Genomic DNA, 24,016 nt, shown 5'->3' on the forward strand with positions numbered 1-24,016 from the left:
TCCAGAGAGTGTTAGCCTTTTAGATGCCAGAAGGTTCCTCTCATTCTTCAATGCAAGAAGAAACACTTCAGCTGCCTTCAGGAAGATAAAGGAAAAAGGCTTCCAAAAGCACTGAAGCCTTGGGCAAGTCACACTCTCTCAGCCTCAGAGGATGGCCATGGGAAACCCACTCAGAAGAAACTTACCAAGAAAACCCCTTCAGAGACTCCCATAAGGTCACCATAAGACCTGGAAAGAACTGGAAGGCAGACCCCAAGAACAGCATTGGGAAATAGGTGCAAGTCTTGGGCCTGGGCAAGTCACACTCTCTCAGCCTCAAAGCACAGTAGTGACAGGAATTGCTCAGCCAAGGGTGCCCCCAGGCTTTCACACTGCAGCAGCCATGGAGCACTTGATGGTAGAAAGGTCAACAGTGCCCCGGCCACCGGCCACTGCCTTCTTGGAGGAGGCAACGGTTGGGCAGAGGCTCAAGCCCATGGCGGCTCCCTTGATCCCAGCCATTAAGCCCCGAAGCTGACGGGAAGGTTAGGATTCATTTATTCCCTGGAGAAGTCACACTCTCTCAGCCTCAGAGGAGGGCAGGGACAGACCTCCTCCCCAGCCTAAATCTTGGAATTTAGGAACCAGTCCAAGAACAGGATGGGCAGGAAACATCTGCCCCTTTTCTGGAGGGACTATTTTGGATTTAGGATCCATTTTAAGGCCACCAGGCTCAAACGTAAACATTGATCTCAGTCAGAGTCCTTGGTGAGGAGATGATCCTGCTATAAATCTGTGGGTATAAGGATCCAATAGTACCAGTGGATCCACATATGCACACATTCAGAACAAGACTGCACCTGTCTATTCACAAGCAAGTCTCACTGAGGTCAGGACAAGCATGTTGTTGTTGTTGTTGCTGCTGTTGTTGCAGTGTGCCTTGGCAAGATTTCTTCAGAGTGGTTTTGCCATCATATCCATCCACTGATGGCTGAGAGAGTATGGCTTATTGCCCCAGTTCATCCAGTGGGTTTATACAGCCAAGCCTGTACTCGAACCCTGGGCTCAGGGCATGATTTGGTTTCCTGGAAATACAGTGCTCAGATGAAGCCTTTTGGTGCTGGACTAGGACTGGAGACCAGAGTGTGGATCTTGTTTGCTGAGCTTGAGAGGGTGGCAAAGACAAAAAACCAAGGAGTCTTTAACAACGTGATTTCTAGAACTATATCTCCCAATCCTCCCTCCTTCTAAGGATCTCTTTTCACTGTCCTCCCTGCCAGGATCTCCCCCCAACTCTAGGATTCTGTGCATTCTTGCATGGCAGAAGGAGGCTGGACTGGATGGCCCTTCGTGGTCTAGGATTTTGGGTATTCCTGCATAGCACAAGGGGACTAGACTGGATAGCCCTTGGGGGTCTAGGATTCTGTGTATTCCGGCATGGCAGAAGGAGGCTGGACTGGATGGCCCTTGGAGGTCTAGGATTTTGGGTATTCCTGCATGGCAGAAGGGGGCTGGACTGGATGGCCCTTCGTGGTCTAAGATTTTGGGTATTCCTGCATGGAAGAAGGAGGCTGGACTGGATGGCCCTTGGGGGATCATTTCCAATTCTAGGGTTCTCAGATTTTCTTCTCTTCCCATTTTATGGAGGGCAAATGATTTTGCTTCAAACTCAGTTGGCACTAATTAAAGCAGTGTGTCCTAACCCCATTTGGGACTTTCGACCCTCACCTTCCCCATTTCAGCCTCTCTAGACCAAAAGAACTCTGCAGAACTTAAAAGCCTCCATCATATTCTAGACTCGAAGTGGTTAATAAGGGAGGTCCTTTGCAGTCCAGGCCTCTGGCCACCCTCTTTGGGGTCCCTTCTGACTTTGGGACCCTTTCATCTTGCATTAGGGATTCCCTTAAGGCCTTCACCTGTCAAGTGCCAAGTGCTGAGGCAGAAGCAGCCATTTTGTGTTACGGCGGCCATTTTGTGCTGCTTGTGACTGTGAGCAATAATGTTCCAGAACCTTCTGTAAGGCCTCCTCAGTTCAACTGAGAGGCTCCTCTTTCTCTCCCTAAGGCTCCAGAGCGAGAAGGAGGCCAGGCTCCTTGAGCCAAAAGGGAGTCAGTGTGTTTCTTGGTGTGTCTTTTGCGTCTCTTTCTAGAGAGGGGTTTCTTATAGAGAAATGGGGATGATGGTTTTAATACAAGCCTTATTATTATTGTTCACAAACATTGGGCTTTGGCTTCTAAGAGGAGGCTTGTCCCCCAAAAAAGGCCAAAAGTAGCTCCTTTGGGAGGTTTTAAAAGTCTCCCCAGTTTTCTTATTAAGAGATTTGCAGGGAAGAAGGAAGTTGGCAGACCAGACCATCTCATATTTCCAAGAATGAAACAAACAAACAAACAAACAAACAAACAAGAAGAACAAAAATAAGGATTAGACAGAAAAACAAACTGCTTATCGTTTAAAAAGTAAAACCATTTAAAAGGGTAAAAATCAGCCTTCGGTGCTTCTACACTTTTACAACTGACTCTGGCTGTATCTGCACTGAAGAAATAATGTAGATCGAAACTACTTTAACTTTCCTGGCTCCATCCAGTGGAATCCTGGGCCTGTTACAGACTGCCAAAATAAAGCTGCTTCGGGTCTCTTTGGAGGTATGCTATTTAAATGATGCATGGGTCCTAAGAGTCTGGAGGTCGCGCCAAAGCCACACTCAATTCCTAAGCACTGGACTGCAGCTTTGGTGAAGCTTCCGGATTCTTAGGATGCATGCATCATTTAAACAGCATACCTCCAAAGAGACCCGAAGCAGCTTTATTTTGGCAGTCTGTAACAGGCCTTAGGCTTTGTAGTTTGTTGCAGCACTAGAGCTCTCTGGCAGAGAAGGCTAAGTGTCACAAAGGAAAAAAACCCAGATTCCATAGCAAAGAGAGGTTAAAGCGGCATCCTTTCCATTCTTCCCCTCAGTCTCTGTCTCTTCCCTAAAGGCCTCAAATAGCCAACTGCCAAGTGCTGAGGAAGAAGCGGCCATTTTGTGATCTAGTGGCCATTTTGTGCTGCTTGTGACTGTGGGGAATATTGTTCCAGAACCTTCTCTGAGGCCTCAGTTGAACAGAGGCTTCTCTTTCTCTCCTGAGGCTCCAGAGTCAGAAGGAGGCCAGGCTCCTTGGGCCAAAAGGAAGGAAGTGTGTTTCTTTTTGTGTGTTTTGTGTGTCTTTTCAGATATGGTTTTCTTACAAAGCACTGCTCCTTCTGGGGAACATGGGTTTTAACAGGGATCAGAAATGGGGAGGATAGTTTTAATACAAGCCTTATTCTTATTCTTCACAAACATCAGGCTTTGGCTACTATCCCTATTTTTAATAACTGTTTTAATAACTGTCCAGTAATTTAATGGTATTTTATTTCGGATGGGAGTCTTAGGGTTTGGAATATCATGAAACATGTTTTTATTGTATTGTATGGATCTTTTTATTGTAAGCTGCTAAAAGGTGGCCATTCTTGTGTAGTAATTGTCTTGTGATTAACTCCCACAACAGCCTTGTAAGGTAGGCTTCATAAACTCCTAGGGCTGGAAGGGAGCCCCAAGGGCCAAACAGTCAGCCCCATTCTGCCCTCCAAGTCCTCCGAACAGATGGCCATCCAGCCAAAGACTCCTCCCATGCACTTTGAGGCAGGGTCTCCCATAGATTTGCTAAGAGGTCCCATTTTATTTTGGGCGATGATGCACTCGTTTCACATCTAGCTACAGGGACATAGCCAGGGTCCTCTCCAATTCCCCATCCCCTGACCCCCCTCCACCTTCACAAGGCATGGAGTGTCAGGACCATGGTGAACAGGTCTGAGGAAATGACATGCATGTGGCCACTAGATGGAGCTGTTGTGGAAGTCATTGACAGCTCTAGTGGCAGTTAGATGTCTCAGCATTTAAACAGTGCACCATTGGAATGTTGATGCAACTGTCAACTGTCATTCTCAACTGTCTCTGAGGAAGAGTCAGACAGTGTGTGCCTCAGAGTGGGTTGTTACTGGTGTGGATGGTGGAGGGTGTCGATGTATATAGTGTTGTACACAGTGGAAGTTCTTATATGAATAAAAGCCTCATCTGAGAGAAGATTACAGTGTCTCTTTGCTCACTGAGAAAGCGACAGGTGTTTCTTCAGCTCACAAGCTACTGACTACAGTCAAGGTGGAGAATCTGGCGCCATACGTTAACATGTTGCCTCACGTGCTGCGCAACATAGCAACATCAAAAGCATTTTAACATGGAGTATCTGTTGTGTAAGGGAGTTGCAGTGAATCTATGCTAGCTCCATGGGGCTTTGTTTGGTGAAGAGGGAGGAAGGGGATGTCCATCTCCGCATTGGCCCAAAGGAGGCATATGGCACCTGCGTATCTCACCAGCAGCATGCTGTTCTTTGTGTCTTCGAGTGGTGCAGGATTTCTTGACAAACCAAGCCTAACCCTAGTCTCTTTTCTCAGGAACTTCATCTCGGCCTCCTTGTACACAGCTTTGGGGCATATTTTACTTGAAGAGAACCAAGTGCAGGGCCACCAGGACCCCCTCCCTTCCCACCTGATGGCCAACACAGAGGCCAAGCAGAGGGAGTTTGGCTCCAAGAGAAAGAGGCTGGCGAAGTACAAGAACTCTTTGGTGAGTCGCCATCCTGACTATTAGCTTCATTTGTGTCACTGCTGGGGCAGCTCATGAAAGCAAGTGGAGAACATATTGTCCCAGTTTGGCAGAGAAAGTCCTGGTTAATCCTCTGTCACCTCACTTTTTCAGGGACTTTCAAATGTGTAGGTTTCTCTCTCCTTCCACTTTCCCACTTCTCCTCAGCTCTCTTGGGTTGCTGAAAAATGACTTTCAAGGAGTTTGCACCCCATCAACTCGAAAGGTGGGAGAGGAGAGGAGATACATTGCCAGTGTCTTCACTTGCCAGAAGGCTGAGGCAAAAGCAAACTACTGTGCCCTTCCCCGCTTGTGTGATCTTCCTCATAAACAACTTTGGCCACCCTCTCCACCTTCTGGTGTTGCTTGTCCACATGTGCCATGCTTTTCCTGACTGTGAAATGATGGGAATATGAGAGACCATCTCTGGATCTAAATTGATGGTGGGCCCATTGGTCCTCAAGTCCAGAGTGCTCCCCAGAACTGTTTTTTAAAAATGACATTTGCCTCTGAAATTTGGCAAGAAATGGCTGAATGCACCATAATTCTTTTGTGGCTAAATGTACTATATGTTTTGGGATAGTCAGTACCCTAATCCATCCTCAATATCCCAGCCATGGCCTAAATTATATTGTTACTATATTGAAAGGATTAGATACAAACTGGATCTGAAAGGCAGTAGCTTTTTCCTTGCTGACAGAATTTAAAGTTTATTTCCTGGACTGAATTCTGAATTGATGAAATAATATTTGGGATGCACCATGTGCTTTCCTCCCCTTTTATTAGTCACTCTCTGGATGAGGGCTATTTTCTATTTCAGGTGACCTTTGCAGATGTGGCGATATATTTCTCTGAGAATGAATGGAATCTGTTGACGAAGAAACAGAAACTTTTGTACAATTATGTAATGATGGACAATTATGAGAATGTGGCTTCTGTAGGTAAGGAACCTGAATCCATGGCTCTTTCTATAAAGACTGAGGACCCTTTCATACTCTATTATCATGTCGCTATGGTTCCACTAGAATTATAGAGTCATAGAGTTGGAATAGACCACAAGGGCCATCCAGTTCAACCCCCTTCTGCCATGCAAGAACACACATTCAAATCACCCCCAAGAGATGGCCATCCAGCCTCTGTTTAAAGACCTCTAAAGAAGAGGACTCCACCAAACTCTAAGGGAGTATATTCCACTGTCAAAGAGCTCTTACTGTCACGAAGTTCCTCCTAATGTTTAGGTGGAACCTGTTTCCCTGTGACTTGCATCCATTGTCATGTCTCCTTTTTTCTGTAGCAGCAAAAGGCAAGCCTGCTCCTTGCGCAACATGACACCCATTCAAATATTTAAACATGGATATCATATCCAATCTTTATCTTGTTTTCTGCAGGCTAAACATAACCAGCTCTATAAGCTGCTCCTCATAGAGCCTGATGTTTTCCAGACCCTTCACCACTTTGGTTACCCTCCTTTGGACATGCTCCAATTTGTCAACATCCTTTTTGAATTGTGGGGCCCAGAACTGGACGCAGGATTATTCCAAGGGAGGCCTGACCAAAGCAGAATAAAGTGGCGCTATTACTTCCCTTGATCTAGAAACTATTCTTGTATTGATGCAGCCTAGAATCACATTGGCCTTTTTAGCTGCCGCATCACACTGTTGGCCCATGTTCAACTTGCGGTCTACTAGGAGTCCTAGATCCCTTTCAAGCCTAGTTTAATTGTGATAGCAACATCCTGTAGAATATTTGGATCTGTAGTTTAGTGAGGCAATACTGCTCTCCAGTTTCTAAGGATTCTAAATACTCCATCCTAAACTGCCAATTTTAGGATTTTGTGGAAAGGAGCCATGGACATTAATGCTTTTTACACCCAAATGGTACTCAGCACATCCCTGAGCAAGTTTCCTACCTTTTTTGGCTCCTTTTCCATCCTTTTAAGGCTCGGGAGAGCCTTCTTGTGGGAAATACCTCCCTTGGGCCTGTAATGGCTCAGAGAGGGTCCAACAGTGGCCAAATGGCCTCCACTTCCCCAAAGGGATACTATAGGATGCTGAGGGGCAAAATATTATTTCATCCCTTCCCCCCCCCCCCCCCCGGCAATACAATCTGGGGTTGCCCCTGAGATCTCCTCCAAACCCCATAGTAGTCCATGCCTGTCTTATAGATGTTTTAAGGCTGCTCCCTGGTACTTGACTCTCACCAAAATTGGAGTCCAGTTCCCAGCTCCTTTGCTCTGCCTTTGCCAATGAATTATTTGTATATTGATTATCCTGCCTTTCTCAACAAATGGGCCTCAAAGTATCCCTTTTATGCATCACACTCTGTGGGTATGTGTCTGTGATGGAGAGACGGAGGGAAAGTTAAAAAATATAACGACAGGGAAAAGATGCTGAAAATGAGATGCTGAAGCGGTGCAGATGGGCAAGAGGGAAGGTTGGGGAGCAGAGGGAGAAAGGGAAGGGGATATGGCAGATGGGAGCCAGGAGGGGAAGGCAGGAGCAAAGCCAGGATTGCCTAGCTCTGTCCGGAGAGGAAGGGACCTCTGGGAAGGGCCAGGAGAGGGGCCTTGGGGATTGGGAGGCAGCCACGAACATGACAGATTTTAAGAACTGAACTGATGAGAACCAGCGCAGGCTCTTGTTTTCAAACATATTAAGGGGTTCCATTTTGAAATTATGAGCAATGTCTATGAAGAAAGGAAAGGGCAACAGAAAAATTCCCTTTTCTTTAATGTTTCTTTTCCAACCTGAACTTCCTTAGCTCCATGGTTGATTTCAGAGGCTCTTTGTTACCCGAAAGGCTGGAGTCTGGGGAGGACACTGCCAAGTGCTATGCTTTTAAGGGAATACTTAGCTCAAAGGAGAGACTGGGGCAACAGTGACATCGGGAGTCATCCCGTTCTGTTAGGGGGATTCCATGCATTCTCAAGCCCTATATAAATGAACAGGGCTCCGCGCAGTTGAGCGGCTGCACCCGCCACCGCCACAGGCGTGATTAACCCTTATGGGGCAAACTGCCCCTTTTCCCAGTGTGCCTTTTTGTGTATCCTGAAATCTGTGTAAGGCATGCCCACCTATGACACAGGTGCACTGTACATACATACACACACATATAGGTGTTCACGCACACACACAAAAACTAGCTAACAAAGGTGGGAGTGGTGAATAGATGTTAGGCTTTCCTAATGATAATAAATAACCTAGATGGACCTTGATTCCAATTGCTGAGGGCCCAGAATGGGGAAAGAAACCAGTAACTCCCATGACAAGTGGAGCTGGCGAGAGTAGTGAGGTGTTTAGCAGTGTAAACCCAGAAAGTGTCTGTCTGCAACTGGACTGACGCTGAAGAACAGCCAGTTGGGCCTGATCTTTATACTGAAATTGTTGCTAGTGGGCAGAACCCAAGTTTTCTATAACGTTTAAATAGTTTTAGAATGTTTTCTGGGTGGAGAAAATATGGAACAAAATCAAATTGAATGCAATAGGTGCTTGGTGCAAATACCTCAGACATAAGGGATTAGCACACCGGTCCTCAGGTCCTTGTTGGCTCTGAATTCCAGTCCCATTCCCAAGCCATTGTACAGCGCAATTTGAGCATGATGCTCCCAGATGCAGCTCAACAATAACATAGCACAGTATGGAAACAACTTTCCAGATACAGGTTTTGGCAATGCACTAACTTCTCTTCACACTTAAAAATAAGTCACAGACACAGTTGATTTCATCCAAATCTTTGGAGGTTCTCTATCTTGAGATGCAAAATAATAAAAATATTTGCAAGCTCTCCTCTCTGACTTCCATCATGTTCACCAACTCCAATCCAATCCTATCCACAACAATCCAGATGTGTCCTGTATTCTGTATTGGTTGTGATTCATCTCATGGTGCCACACAACATGAAGTGTCCTCTGCAGTTAGCTTGCATCATGCCATGTGCTCTGACTCAGCACTCTCTGGCCGTCTCACAGGATATGATGCCACTTTTCAATAAAAATATTTTAACACATGTTTAAAAGAATCTTTTTTCAACAGTCTGTAGGACTATCTGCTTCTACTGATTACCTCAAGGTAGGTTCCCCACAATCTCTTCTTTGCCAGATCCTGTGAGTAAGGATATAATCGTTTCATGGATTTGGGGCATCTGCAACAGGGTCTTGCTCAAGTCACCCACCCCAACTTTATTAATTTAATCTCAAATAGGGAGGAGTGAATATAGGGCTAAATCTTGGGCTAACACTTTCCTCTCTTAACTCAGTATCATCTGTCATTATCCTTCTTTACAGAAGAACTTGTCAGTCATGAGAGAGTCCACACACCAGAAAAGCCATACAACTGCCAGAACTGTGGGAAACATTTTGCATACAAGTCGAACCTTGTCAAGCATCGGAGAGTCCACACCGGAGAGAAGCCGTACAAATGCCAGCATTGTGGGAAATGCTTTTCTCAGCCCTCAAGCCTACTGACACACCAGAGAATCCACACAGGAGAGAAGCCATGCAAATGCCAGCATTGTGGGAACTGTTTTTCTCAGCAGTCAACCCTACTGACACACCAGAGAATCCACACAGGAGAGAAGCCATACAAATGCCAGCATTGTGTGAAATGTTTTTCTTTGAAGTCAACCCTACTGAAACACCAGAGAATCCACTCAGGAGAGAAGCCATACAAATGCCAGCATTGTGGGAAATGCTTTTCTCAGCCCTCAAACCTACTGACACACCAGAGAATCCACTCAGGAGAGAAGCCATACAAATGCCAGCATTGTGGGAAATGCTTTTCTCAGCAGTCAACCCTACTGAAACACCAGAGAATCCACTCAGGAGAGAAGCCATACAAATGCCAGCATTGTGGGAAATGTTTTTCTTTGAAGTTAAACCTACTGACACACCAGAGAGTCCACACAGGAGAGAAGCCATACAAATGCCAGCAGTGTGGCAAATGCTTTTCTTGGAGGTCAGGCCTATTCCGTCACCAGAGAGGCAACACAGGAGAGAAGCCACACAAACCCAAGCAGTGAACGAACATTATTTTTGTAAAGAAGGAATACAAAATATTTCTTCAATCCAGCCGTGCTAAAAGGCCCTTATGATTTTATATGTACGATTTTTCTGTCCATATGTCTGTGTATGTTTTAAAGTTATGTTTTGTTAAGTTTAGTTTTTAATTGCTACTAGTAAAGATAATTGCTTTGGGTTATAAATTTGGCTGGGGATTGTGGGTCGTGGTTTAGGTTAGTTAGATGGGGGGCTGGGATTTGTTGCAGCTAGCTAGAATACAATGATAGCATTCAGAATTTGTGGGATGTTGGCCGAAGAAAGTTGGGGACCGGTAGTAACACAAAGGGAGCAAGCTTCTTCGAATGTCTGGGGCAGGGAGAGATTGTGTGTGTGAGAAGGATGGCAAAGTGGGTCTGGTTAATAGTAGGGATAGATGGTGGGAATTGTAGGTGGGGGCTAGGTTTTGTAGAAGGTTGAGTTTTAGGTTTAGAGTTTCAATATATTCTTTGGCTTGGGGAGGGCAGTTCTGGCTTAAAAACTGAATTTCTGACTATGTTTTCAATAAAGTTCTTTGCTATTTCAACACACTGGACTTGTGAATTTGCACAAAACTGACCCTTTCTTCTGTCCTCAGTAGTCAGCTCCATTCCCAACCATAAGAACAGCAGAGGCAAACACACATATATCTATATATATCTATATACCTACAGTATACACAGAGAGGCTATTTCCAAAGCAGAACCTTTCTTTCCTGCCTCTCCTGGGCTCCATTGCGGCCTCTTCAAAATCTCTTCGAAGGAAAGAAGGAAGGAAGTAAGGAAGGGGGGGGGGCTGCTGAACCCCTGGCGAACTCCTTTCCTTCCCTCAAAAGCCGACAGTGGAATAAACAACAGCAGCAGGAATGATTTGATAAATAAGCAAGGCAATATGATTAAATTAAAAAGTTAGAAGAAATAAGAGAAGAAGGTAAACAACGTAACTGGCTTATTTTCCGGCAAATAAAAGAGAGATTTTTGTTGGATATGAAAACATATGGAATAGAAATAATTAGTACAGAAATACAAGGAAATGTGCTTGCTATCGGGAAAGGTTCACTTGTGAGATTGTATAAAATCCTGTTAAAACATGAGATGGAATCTGAAGTGGTTAAAGAAAACATGGTCCAATGGCCAAGAAAACAGGACACAATATTGAGATGGAAGAATGGGAGTTAACTTGGAAAAGGAGGATAAAATACACAGCTTCCCAAGCCCTAAGGGAAAACTACTACAAAGTATTTTTATATCTAAGACTTGTTCTGATGGGTGCTGGATGTGCGGAAATGAAAAGGGCACATATTTCCATCTCTGCTGCTCCTGTGTCAAAGTGAAAGAATACTGGAATACATTCTATAACAAGACTGGTAGAAGAATGGGACAAAGTGATGGACTATATCAAAATGATAGAAGATTTAAGGGGATTCATAGAATCATAGAGTTGGAAGAAACCCCAAGGGCCATCCAGTCCAACCCCATTCTGCCATGCAGGAACTCTCAATCAAAGCATCCCTGACAGATTGCCATCCAGCCTCTGTTTGAACACTTCCAAGGAAGGAGACTCCACTATACTCCAAGGAAGGAGTGTGTTCCACTATCGGACAGACTTACTGTCAGAAAGTTCTTCCTAATGTTGAGCTGGAATCTCTTTTCCTGTAGCTTGCATCCATTGCTCTGGGTCCTAGTCTCTGGAGCAGCAGAAAACAAGCGTTCTCCCTCCTCAATATGACATCCCTTCAAATATTTAAACAGGTTTATCATATCACCTCTTAACTTCTAACTATGCTAATATTGATGCACCCTAAAATTGCATTGGCCTTTTTAGCTGCTGTATCGCACTGTCGACTCATGTTCAATTTGTTGTCTAGAGCTGACCTGACTTGCCTTGTAAAATTCATTGCATGGCTCTCACTAGAGACAAAGGTCTGTGTCCCATTTTGTCTAACCCCCTTAGTGGCTTCCATCTTAGTGGGACAGTGAATCCATGTTGGTTTTAATCTTAACTATCCAAGGCATTGAACTTATTGGGGGAAAGAGAGTTCAGTAAAAAGTTGGGGTGGATTTAATGCTCCCCTGCCCTGACCTCCATTACTATAAGGATAAATTCTCAGTGGGAAGGAATAACTAACTCTCTTTGCAAGACAGCCAGATGCGAACATGCTGCCCTACTCTAAAACACCATGGAAAGCGCATGAGGCTTCTTCTGTACCTTGTCAGTTAGTTCCAGGTCGTCCTCTGATTCTATGAGATCCATGTTCCTGTAGCCATGCCAGTAAGATCCCAGCGGCAAATGTGAGTCATCCTCCAATCCGCATTCAACATCCAAATGGGCTGCTTTGACTCCGTAGGTCAGAGAAAACCTGTCCATTTGAACAAAGAGTAGAAAGATGAGCTGGTGCCCCTTTTCCATATTGCAGCTTTTCTCCTAAGGCCAATAACCTCTTGCATAAAAGTGTCCCAGACTCACTTGGCTCCCTTCCTCTGGGTCAGAAAGAATTGTCTGGTTCAGGATCGCCGTCTCTTCTTCATTTCGCATGATGCCTTTCTCATTCATCTTAAGGCCAGACAATTTTGTGGAGGGACCTTTCTTCTTTCCAAGTCCTTTGGAGAAGATTTTTTTTTAAAGGATAAGAACAGTCTAACAAATAAATACAATTTTACCTGAGCAAATTAAGTGAAACTCAGAAGGCGCATCATACTACAACCCCAATGTTTGTAATAGGACTTGAACATCCACAGATTTTGGTTACTTCATGGGGTCCTGAAACCAAACCTCAGCAGATACTGAGGTCAAACTGTAAATAATCTTCAAATTCTTTTTATTTTCAGAATAAACAACCATACAATCAATAAAATTACAATTCAAACATACATCACACTTGTTCTTATTTTTGTTATTATTATTACCATCTACTTCTTCCATCTACATCTTTCTCCTTCCTACCTCTTCTATTCTTTAAACCGCATGTCATCCTCCCTTCCTACTACCTTCTTTCTCATTCTTTCCGCCTCTCTCCTCCTTTCTCTCTCTCTTCTTCATAACTGTACCATTATCTTTCTCATCATTTCACTCTAACCAACTCTATCCTCTACTGCCTACACTTACAACTACCATCAACTACACACATAACTCTCTTTTTACTAAATTAATCTTCTTTTTCCCTTTCTTTCTCAATTCTAGAAGAATAGGAAAGAAGATCTTATTTCAGCTTCTTCACTTCTAAGTTATTCTATACTTTACCATGTACCATAACTTTCTTTTCTTTCTCTATTTCATATTTACTTTACTACCACACTTCTATCCTATTATTCAGTTTATATTCTTCTACTCTATCCAAAGTTCAGTTAATACACAGAAAAGAATCTACAATGTCATCTCCTTCTATCTCCTTTGAAGGCTGACTGATGCATTTCTGCATCATTATATACAACAGTGAAGACTCCACTCCACTCTTATGCTCTCTAACTCTGGGTGAATATAATAATAATAATAATAATAATAATAATAATAATAATAATATATTTAGATCTCGCCTTCTTCCGAAGGAATCAAGGCGGGTTACAAGAAAAAGTAATAAAATACAATATGTGTAAACTATACATTTAAAATAATAGCCAAACCCTAAGGTCCCTCCCGCACCCCAGTCCCAATTATAAAAGTAAATTATGGGCCTGAACAGACAGGCCAAAATAAAGCTGCTTTGGGTCACTTTGGAGGTATGCTGTTCAGAGACACATGCATCTTAAGAGGCCAGAAGCTGCACCAAAGCTGCACTCCAGTCCTTAGGATTGTAGCATGGCTTTGGCATGGCTTCTTGCCTCTTGGGACACATGCATCATTTAAATAGCATACCTCCAAAGTGATCCAAAGGAGCTTTATTTTGGCCTGTCTCTATGGGCTCTAAGTAAGATAAATTACAATACAGATAAGAAAAAGGAAAAATGGGCTAAAATGAGGGTGGAGAGGCTGAGGGGAGAACTTCTATCTATGCAGGGTAGCCGGGGTATCGGTATCAATAACAGTGTCAGTGACAGTGAAAAAGCCCTAATCTGGAAAGGCCTACCAAAAGAGATCCTTCTTAACAGCCTTTTTAAAGGCTTCGAAGGTGGTGATGTGATGGATCTCTTCCGGAAGGTCATTCCAAAGCCTAGGAGAGGCAGAAGAAAAGGTCCTCTGGGTTGTTGTAGCCAATCTAGTCTTCTTAGGCTTTAGGAGACTTTTTCTAGTGCAGGGAGGATTGTGTGGAAGAAGGCACTCCTGAAAGTAGTCAGGACCCAAGCCATGTAGGGCTTTAAAGGTTACAACCAACACCTTGTATCTTGCCCAGACACTAATGGGCAGCCAATGGAGGGATTTAAGAACCGGTGTAATGTGGGCAGTTCTACAATCTACAAAGCACAAATTCCATGATTTCCCAGCATGTTGCTATAAAAATTGAACTGGAACCAGTGTTGCATGCAATGTAGCTTTCTAGAGCACTTGCCCCCATTCTATAGGAAGGGCAATGGGTCCTTACCCACAGAGGACACATTTTCATAGGTTTCCATCATCACCTCTTTGTACAGAAATTTCTGCTTTGGACTCAAGAGTGGCCCTTCCTCCTCTGTGAAAAACACTGCCACATATCAAAAGATAATCTGCAATAGAAAATAGCCTTCGCTGAAAGACAGAGGATTTTAAATAACAGCCCCATTGCATCCTAGTCAGTCAAATTCCCAATGGCTCCACCACAAAAAAGGAGGTCTGGACACTAACCTGTCCGGAGGTCTTCTTTCCTCCAGTTTCTTCCACAAAGGAGGAATTGAGGGTCCTTTCTCTTCTCTCCCTTCCTTTGGAAGCATCTTGGTTCTTTCCACACCAGCAGAAAATACAAAGTCTTTTTATGTGCACACATTTATGAAATCTTTCACGGACCACCGAAAATACAATTCAACAGCGCTAAGGGCAAATCAAACCTGAACCTTCCCTAAAATTCAAAATAAATCCGTTGGAAAGCAGGATATAAATTAGTGATGATATTATTATTATTACTATTATTAGTCTTGCCTCCAAACCCTCAGAGAGAGAATCTTGTGAATGCTGGAAGACTAAGACAGTTCACTGGGCCTTTTGGGGTGTAGAGATCAGCATCCTTAGCCGGCATGAGGGCGAAGATGACGTCTGCACAGCGCACTCCCTGACTCTTCACGCATGCCGGTGTGATGCTGCTCATTGCACCACATCGCATGTGATGACACGGCATTCCTCTGGCGCTACATCCAGATGACGCAGTGCCAAAGAAGTGCAGAAAAGTTGCACTGTTGGAGGATATGGCACTTTTTCCCCAGTGCAGAAAGGAGCTCCTTTTTGTACTACGGAAAAGCCATATCAGGGCGACAGCGTAGCCTTATCATAGTGCAAAAAGGAGCTGCAAAAAGCAGCATGTTTGCCGTGGCCGTGATCTGGTGCTAAAAGGAGCGGCCTGTACATCCCCTTAATTTCCAGAAAATGGGGCTAGGATTGGAGTCCTAGGGTTGGCCCCAGCCTTCATCACTACAAAGATGTCAATAGGAGGAGGGCTGGGTGGGACTCATGGGTCTGATTGATTTTAATGGGTCTATTTTTTCTTGCAATAATATACATAAAATCATAATGTATAGATAGACAGCAATAACAACAACAACCCAATAACAACAACCATAGCAACTGCAATATTTAAATGCCTATATTTAATGTTTCCCATTTCCTTCTCCTAAGGATGAGAGAGTGTGACTTCTCCAGTCACCCAGAGAATTTCTATGTTGGAGCTGGGATTCAAACCCTGATCTCCAGAGTCGTAGTTCCACTATGCTCAAACCACTAGGCCACACTGGCTCCTACATCATGGACATTGTTTCACTGGGACATTGTATGTCATGGACTTGGCCCAGCTTCCTCATCCATGGAGGTTATTTTGCAAGCCCCCTTCTCCTCCTCCATTTCCAGGCCCAGCTCCTTCTGCATACCCTCCAACTCTCCCAGTTTGGCAGGGACCCTCCCCTGTTTCATCCTCTGCCCTCAAACCTTTTCAGCTCCTCTTCAAATCCCACAGTTTCCTCCTCCTCCTGCCATTTCTCCCCTTCTCTTGAGCTCACTGCCATTGCTGCAAACTGAGTCCAAAGGGCAAAAGGAGTCTGCCCTCCATGAAGACAGCCAAGGAGAAAGGAGAAGAGGGGCCTTCCCAGAGGCTCAGGCAAAAGCAAACAGCTGCAGCCTCTCCTAGATTGCCTCTCCTTGCTCAGAAAGAACCTTGCAATCTTGATCATATTCTGAGGTTCCTTGGTCCCAGCCTCCCTTTGATTCTCTTGGATCCCTCTCCAAAATCTCAGGGCCCCACAGAGACTCCCAAGAGAGGAGAGGAGGCCTGGCAGCCGGAGAAGAGGGGAGGAGGAGGGGGCCTTCCTTACTTCCAGCCCCCAAAGGCTACCTCCCTACAGAAGACCCTCCAGACCTCCATGGCTCCAAAATGGGGGCACTTTCCCCTCAGCCAACCTTCCCACAGAAGAACCAAAATTGGGGGTCCCCCCTCGCCATCTCAAGGCCCAACCTTCCCTTTCCTGCCAAGGAAACCCAGAAAGAGCCCATCTTCTTCCTAAGCAGCCAACAGTCAAAGCCACCAGCCTTCTAGAACCCTATTCAGGCTCCAAGCCAACCGCCAGCATTTCCCAGAATTCCACACTCTCCCTCCTCCCAGCGGAGGAGACCGAGAGACGAAGCAAAGGGTGCAAACTCCAGGAAAAAAGAGTTTATTTTCTTAAACTTGTAATTTCAGTTGTGAACCTTTATGAGGGAGAATGGCATATTATTATTATTATTATTATTATTATTATCAACAACAATTAAGATATTTAGGCACGTTACAGACCGCCCATTAGGTGCGGCCTGTAGGCGCACCTTTACCCGCCGGATCGGGGCCTCAGCGGCTAGAGCGGCAGCCGCTGAGGCCCCGATCCGCCGCTTTCCGGGCTGCTGGGAAGCGGCAAAAGGCCCCTTCCCTGCAGCCTGAAAAGGGGTGTCCCTGGGGCTTCAAACCCCAAGGACACCCCGCGGCGGCGGGGAGAAGGAGAAAGGGGCCGTTTGGCCCCTTTCTCCTTTGGTCCGCTGGGCGCAGCCGTCTGAAGGCTGCGCCCAGCGGACCAAACGGGGAAGGAGCTCCGAAATGGATCTCCTTCCGGGGTTGCGGAAAGGGCGCCCTAGGCGCCCTGCCGCAACCCCGATACGTCACAACCGTGCCGCCTCGTTTGGAGGCGGCGCAGCCATGATGTATCGATGACAGCGACCATGTGGAACGGCTGCCGCCATTTTGTGCGCGCACAGCGCGTACGGAAGCACCGCCCCGCTTTAACCCTAGTACGCGCTGTGCACGTACTTTTAAGGCCATGTGTAACGGGCCTTAGTTTCTTGTTCCTAAAACCACAGAGCCTTGTGAAATCTCAAAGACTGTGTTTATCACACGGAGGTGTTTGCAGCTCTTTGCAGCTCAGATCCGAAGCCACTGCGGGTCCAACGATGCGAATTCAGGTGATAACGTGAGTGTTATCACACGCAATTCCTTTCTATGGGGCTCCTTCCGTGGGGTTTCCAAAGTGATTCCAAAGTGACCCCTCATTTTGGTGAAATCGGTAACAAGTGAATTCACAGAAATCGCTTCCAAGCTCACTCTGATTCCACTCCCAATTGGTCTGGTGTGGAATGCAAATTCGCTTCTGCTCTGTTTCACCACCACAAGCCCCCCGGTTGCAAATTTCCCATGATGCAGTGCTGCAATCCCATTTCCTTCTGGTGGTCCTTTCGCTTTCAGGGCAACTGAGGGGGGGAATAGGCAGTCAATGGGAGCGGAGGAAGGAGGCCACGCCCCCTCAGGAATGGGGAGCCAATGGGGAAATCACATTAGTCCCCATAGACTTCGGTTTGTTTTTTTACATTTTGTATATCCAAACAAATACCCACCTTGGTTTTGTGTTCTATGGTTTAGTATCATTCAATATATCTGTGAGTGTTTTTGTATATACATAAATGTACATTCCATGAGCATGTTATGAACATCTATTTTATAGTCTTATTTTAACAAGTTCATGTGTTTTAAATGTTTTATATGTTTTATATCCATTTTGTTGTTTAATGGCCTGTTGGCTGAAATAAAATAAAGTTGAAAGTTGACTTCGGTTTTATCAATAAAGAACATTCCTAATACAACACCGCCCTCTTGTGGCTCCTTAGGGCACTGCTGCCTCTTTGGGCTTCTCACCAACATCTATCCTGGACCGCCATCTGGTGGCCACTCTTGGCAATTCACTAATAGCAGTTAACCAAATTAAACAGGCTATAAAACAACAACATGAAAGAAGCTAATCAAGGAAACTGTTACATGGATTTGTAATTGGTTGACTGGCCAAACCGAAAGGGTGCTCAACAATTACTCCTTTTCATCCTGGAGAGAAGTGACCAGTGGTGTGTCCAGTGGGGTTCTGTCCGGGGCCCAGTGCTATTCAACATCTTTATCAATGACTTGGAAGACAGAATTGGGGCCATACTTATCAAATTTGCAGATGGCACCAAATTAAGAGGAGTAGCTAATACCCCAGAGGACAGGATCAAAATTCAAAATGACCCAAATAGACTAGGAAGCTGGTCCAAAGCTAACAAAATGAAATTCAACACAGAGAAATGTAAGGTACTGCATTAAGAGTGGAAAAATGAAATGCACAGATATAGGATGGGGGACACCTGGCTGAATGAAACTATGTGTGAAAGGAATCTAAGAATCAAGTAGACACAAGTTGAACCTGAGTCAACAGTGTGATGCGGCAGCTAAAAAGGCCAATGCAATTTAAGGCTGCATCAATAGAAGTATAGTGTCTAGATCAAGGGAAGTAATAGTCCCACTCTATTCTGCTTTGTTCAGGCCCCACCTGAAATATTGTGTCCAATTCTGGGTTCCACAACTCAAAAAGGATGTTGAGAAACTGGAGCATGTCCAAAGGAGGGCGACTAAAATGGTGAAGGATTTGGAAACTGCAATAGGACAGTCTCAATGCTTCAGGCAAGGAGCATCAGACTGAAGTCACAATGGGACAGTCTCAAATCTTCAGGCAAGGACCATCAGACTGAAGTCACAGTCAGACAGTCTCAATACTTCAGGCAAGGAGCATCAGACTGAAGTCACAATGGGACAGTTTCAAAGCTTCAGGCAAAGAGCATCAGACTGAAGTCACAACAGGACACTCTCAAAGCTTCAGGCAAGGAGCATCAGACTGAAGTCACAAAGGGACAGTCTCAATGCTTCAAGCAAAGAGCATCAGACTGAAGTCACAATGGGACAGTCTCAATGCTTCAGGCAAGGAGCATCAGACTGAAGTCACAATAGGAGAGTCTCAATGCTTCAGGCAAGGACCATCAGACTGAAGTCACAATGGGACAGTCTCAATGCTTCAGGCAAGGAGCATCAGACTGAAGTCACAATAGGAGAGTCTCAATGCTTCAGGCAAGGAGCATCAGACTGAAGTCACAATGGGACAGTCTCAATGCTACAGGCAAGGAGCATCAGAATGAAGTCACAATGGGATAGTCTCAATGCTACAGGCAAGGAGCATCAGACTGAAGTCACAATAGGAGAGTCTCAATGCTTCAGGCAAGGAGCATCAGACTGAAGTCACAATGGGACAGTCTCAATGCTTCAGGCAAGGAGCATCAGACTGAGATCACAATGGGACAGTCTCAATGCTTCAGGCAAGGAGCATCAGACTGAAGTCACAATGGGACAGTCTCAATGCTTCAGGCAAGGAGCATCAGACTGAAGTCACAATGGGACAGTCTCAATGCTTCAGGCAAGGAGCATCAGACTGAAGTCACAATAGGAGAGTCTCAATGCTTCAGGCAAGGAGCATCAGACTGAAGTCACAATGGGACAGTCTCAATGCTTCAGGCAAGGAGCATCAGACTGAAGTCACAATGGGACAGTCTCAATGCTACAGGCAAGTAGCATCAGACTGAAGTCACAATAGGAGAGTCTCAATGCTTCAGGCAAGGAGCATCAGACTGAAGTCACAATGGGACAGTCTCAATGGTTCAGGCAAGGAGCATCAGACTGAGATCACAATGGGACAGTCTCAATGCTTCAGGCAAGGAGCATCAGACTGAAGTCACAATGGGACAGTCTCAATGCTTCAGGCAAGGAGCATCAGACTGAAGTCACAATGGGACAGTCTCAATGCTTCAGGCAAGGAGCATCAGACTGAAGCCACAATGGGACAGTCTCAATGCTTCAGGCAAGGAGCATCAGACTGAAGTCACAATGGGATAGTCTCAATGCTACAGGCAAGGAGCATCAGACTGAAGTCACAATGGGACAGTCTCAATGCTTCAGGCAAGGAGCATCAGACTGAGATCACAATGGGACAGTCTCAATGCTTCAGGCAAGGAGCATCAGACTGAAGTCACAATGGGACAGTCTCAATGCTTCATTCAAGGAGCATCAGACTGAAGTCACAATGGGACAGTCTCAATGCTTCATTCAAGGAGCATCAGCTGCCCTCAGTTCGCCTCTGACGTCTTCCTCCTCCACATCTTTGTTATGCCCAAGTTTGTAAGGGCAACCTGTTTAACCTGAGAGCATGTAATGAAAATTTCTCTTTCTGTGGACTTACTCAGAGCAGGGCTAACACAGATAGTGAGACACCAAATTTGGGTTTAAACACTATACATGTAACATTTATTAAATCACAAACATAATACAAGCATTGATTATCAAGAGCTCTTTCATTCACTCACACATTCATACAATACTCACACACACTTTCCTTCCGCCGGACATTGATCAGTTGTCCTCGAAGGCTGGAGATGACATCGTTGCCGCGCTTTTGGTGCCAACAAAATTAGGGTGAAAGCCAAGGCTCCTTATACTTTTCTTCTCTCTGGCTTTTGGCTGCTGAAGTCTGGCAATATTGCAGCCCATTACTCAACTTCTTCTTTTCGGGAGGAGACAGCTGTTCAAAGGCAGGTTGTTCTGTTCAAATTAGTCCATTGTCCTGTCAGTTCCTCTTTATTGCCACTCAGGAGAAAAGGCACCTTTCCGGTCTTAGTTCGACACAGCTGAACATCTCCCCGCTTCAGCTTCCAAACTCCTCAGCCTTTCCTCATCTCAGTTGCCAAATCCCTCCTTCACATCAATGCTCTGGGCGGAACCATCTTGTTTAGTTCTTTAGCTTGTTTTAAACACCATTCCTTGGTTCTTTGGTTCTTCAGCTCTGGGTTTAAGTCAGAACTCACACATTTTCTTACATCTTTAACCTGGACACCATCCACTTCACACGGTCCTTTATTTCCTTTCTGTCTTCCTCCATTCGATAAACGTCTACTTGGGTTTCTTCTGTGCTGGGGCGGCTATCAAGCAACTCCCCAACTGCCAGGTCCGAGGCTGTCACTCTGCCCCCTGACGGCCTTCCTTTCCCCAGTCTGGGGCCAGAAACCCAAATCCTCCAGTGGTGGCCTGGATGGTGTGAGCTTCAGGAGGTTTCCCAGCCTTGGGCTTGGCCCTAGTTCCTCTGAAGAAGGCATCTGCTCCTCCACCACCGGGATCTCCAGAACCACTGGGTTCCCCAAGGACTCTTCTTGTTCCTGGGTCTCCATTGGAGTTAAAACTGTGAGACTTTGCAAACTGTGAGATCTGGAGTCAGTCCTGTGCTCAAAAAATAAAACTCATTTGAAACAAAATAAGCTTTATTGATGAATTCAGGCAGAAACATCCATCAACACCTTTTTGCAAAGTCTGAAGTCCAAAGGAACTTGCTCAACCCCTCCCTAAGCCAGCCCCCAATTCCCAAGCTAAAGCAACACAAGCGGAGGTTGCATAGATATCAAGGTTGTGTATACTTCCCTTCCTTTCTCCCAGACAGCCTCACCTTGAAGAGCGGTCTTCCCAAGCCAGCTTCACTCCTCCTTGATAACCAGTCTCCAGCTGCAGCCCCATCCCTCTTTCCAAATGCCCTCCTTCATCTAAAAGCCACTCCATCTGCCCTTCTTTCATTTTTCATGACATGCTTTCTATAACCTATGACTCTACACTACCTACTATGAATTACAACTATAACTCCTACTTTAATAACCAAACCCTAATATTTTTACCCTTTATGACAGAACTCTTATACACTAGTTCTGACACGCAATGGGCCATTCTCTATCCTTCAGGTATACAGCACCAGTCTGAAGTGACAATTCTCCCATCTCAATCTTTTAGGCAAGGAACATCAGCATAAAGTCCCAATGAGACAGTGTCAGTCTTTCAGGCAAGGAGCATCAGCGTGAAGTCATAATGAGCCTGAGTTCAAATTGGGCCAGTCTGAATCCTTTAGGTAAAGAACACCACCCTGAAGTCACAATAGTACCTTCTCAATTCTTCAGGCAAGGAACCTTAGGCTGAGATCACAATGGTCCAGTTTCAATCCTTCAGGAAAGGATCATCAGCATGAGGTTGCAATGGGCCAGTCTCAGTCCTTCAGGTAAAGAGCACCACCCTGAAGTCACAATGGACCAGTCTCAATCTCTCAGGCAACGAGAATCAGCCTGAGATCACAATGGGCCAGTCTCAGTGTTTCAGGCAAGAAGCATCAGCCTCAGGTCGCAATGGGCCAGTCTCATCAGCCTGAAGTCACAATATGTCATGAATCCCTTTATTTATGCATTTATTCATTTAGGGATTCATGCCATAAGGGTTATAGGTTTAGGTTTAGATTAGAGTTAAGATAGATGGGATTTATGGTGGGTTAAAATAATATGTTTTAATATGTGCTTTAATAGAATATACTAGAAAGAGGTAGAGAGATCATGGCTAAAGAATGTGCTTCTTTGCTAGGATTGGAATGTGTGGGAATCACCCTTCTAACAGAGGCTTGAGTTTAAAAGACTGGTCTCTGTAAAAGGAGGGGGAACATAGAGAGTTGTTGGTATCGTTATATTGTATTATGTTGTTATGGGTTTATGCTTATTATATTTTTATACAGTATCATATTAGATTGGGATTGATGGGGTTTCATATTATGTGTGTGTGTGTGTGTGTGTGTGTGTATATATATATATATATATATATATATATATATAATTGTTAAGCCATAATGTTAATTAAAACTGTTGTGTGGCTGAGTTATGTGGTCCAAGGCCTCAGGTGCAGTGGTTGAGAGAAGGCACATGAGAGCTTAATAGTTTTTAGAAATCCTGCCACAATCCCAGATGGGAGGACACTGTGCAGGAAAGGGCTATCCAATTAATTAGCTTTATTGGTGAATGGAGTGGGGTTAATTGATATGGTTATAAAAGTGATATATCTATACTTTCTTTCATTCCTGACAAAAAAGTCACTTCTATTGAATGTATCTCCTTCAATGAAAGCTGTTCCTTTTTCAAAGTACTGCCTTTTGTGTTGCAAGAGAGGCTGCAATTAGGAGCCTGACAGATATCTCTCTCCCCTTCCATCCACCCTGATATCCCAAAAGAGCTGGAGAGCATATCAAACCAGCCACAGAACCTTCCCCTGCTCTTCTGTAATGCCAGGTCCTAGATGCTACTGCTTATTCTGCTGAGGGCCTTTGCAGGAAAGGAAGGTATGCACCAGGGGTTCAGCAGCCTCCTCTTCCTTCCTTCCATTCTTCCTTTGAGGAGACCCCAATGGAGCCCAAGGTGCAGAGCTGGACTCAGGAGGTAAATGCAGGAAAGGTAGGCTCTGCTTTGGAAATATAGTTTTCTCTGTGCATCCTGTATGTTTGTGTGTGTGTGTGTGTGTTTGCCTCTGCTGTTCTTACGGCTGGGAATGGAGCTAAGACTGAGGAGAGAATAAAGGGTCAGTTTTAGACCAATTCAGAACTTCTGTGCATCAAAGTGTCCAATGTGTTGAAAAAGCAAAGATCTTTATTGAGAAGACATAGAAGACCAGACTTTCAGCGGTGACCCAGAGGTCCTTCTCATCAGCCGCTCCAAGGCTCTGGAACGACCTTCGGATGAGATCCGGCTTATTTCCACCTTGGAAGCCTTTAGGAAGGCTATTAAGACGGATCTTTTCCGGCAGGCCTTTCCAGACTAGATTAGATCTATTGATTTGCCTCCTGCTCTCCCTCCCCCTGACCCTGACCCATGCCATCGTTACCGTTATGGAAATTGTTATTGATGTATCATTCCTGCCCTCCCTTCTCACCTTCAGAAAATGACTCATTTCTTGCCCGAAAAAACTTTTTTACTGTATTGTGTTTTGGATGTTTTACATTTTCTTGCTGTTTAATAGCTTTTTAGGAGTTGATTAATGTTTTTATAATTGGGAGGAGGGTTGGGATTTTTGGAAT

General features: G+C 44.9%; 1 protein-coding gene across 1 annotated transcript; it reads left to right on the forward strand.

Moving 5' to 3' along the window:
- Positions 1-2,085: 2,085 nt before the first annotated feature.
- On the forward strand, positions 2,086-11,650 carry LOC149276481 (uncharacterized). The gene is made up of 5 exons (XM_089503596.1): positions 2,086-2,103; positions 4,450-4,621; positions 5,460-5,580; positions 8,922-9,485; positions 11,625-11,650. The coding sequence occupies exons 2-5, from the start codon at positions 4,547-4,549 to the stop codon at positions 11,648-11,650; spliced, it is 786 nt and encodes a 261-aa protein (XP_089359722.1). The 5' UTR covers positions 2,086-2,103; positions 4,450-4,546.
- Positions 11,651-24,016: the final 12,366 nt, after the last annotated feature.

The sequence above is a fragment of the Sceloporus occidentalis genome, unplaced genomic scaffold (genome assembly GCF_023333645.1).
Source record: "Sceloporus occidentalis isolate IW3139 unplaced genomic scaffold, rSceOcc1.0.p SCAF_237, whole genome shotgun sequence".
In the NCBI taxonomy this organism is placed as follows: domain Eukaryota; kingdom Metazoa; phylum Chordata; class Lepidosauria; order Squamata; family Phrynosomatidae; genus Sceloporus; species Sceloporus occidentalis.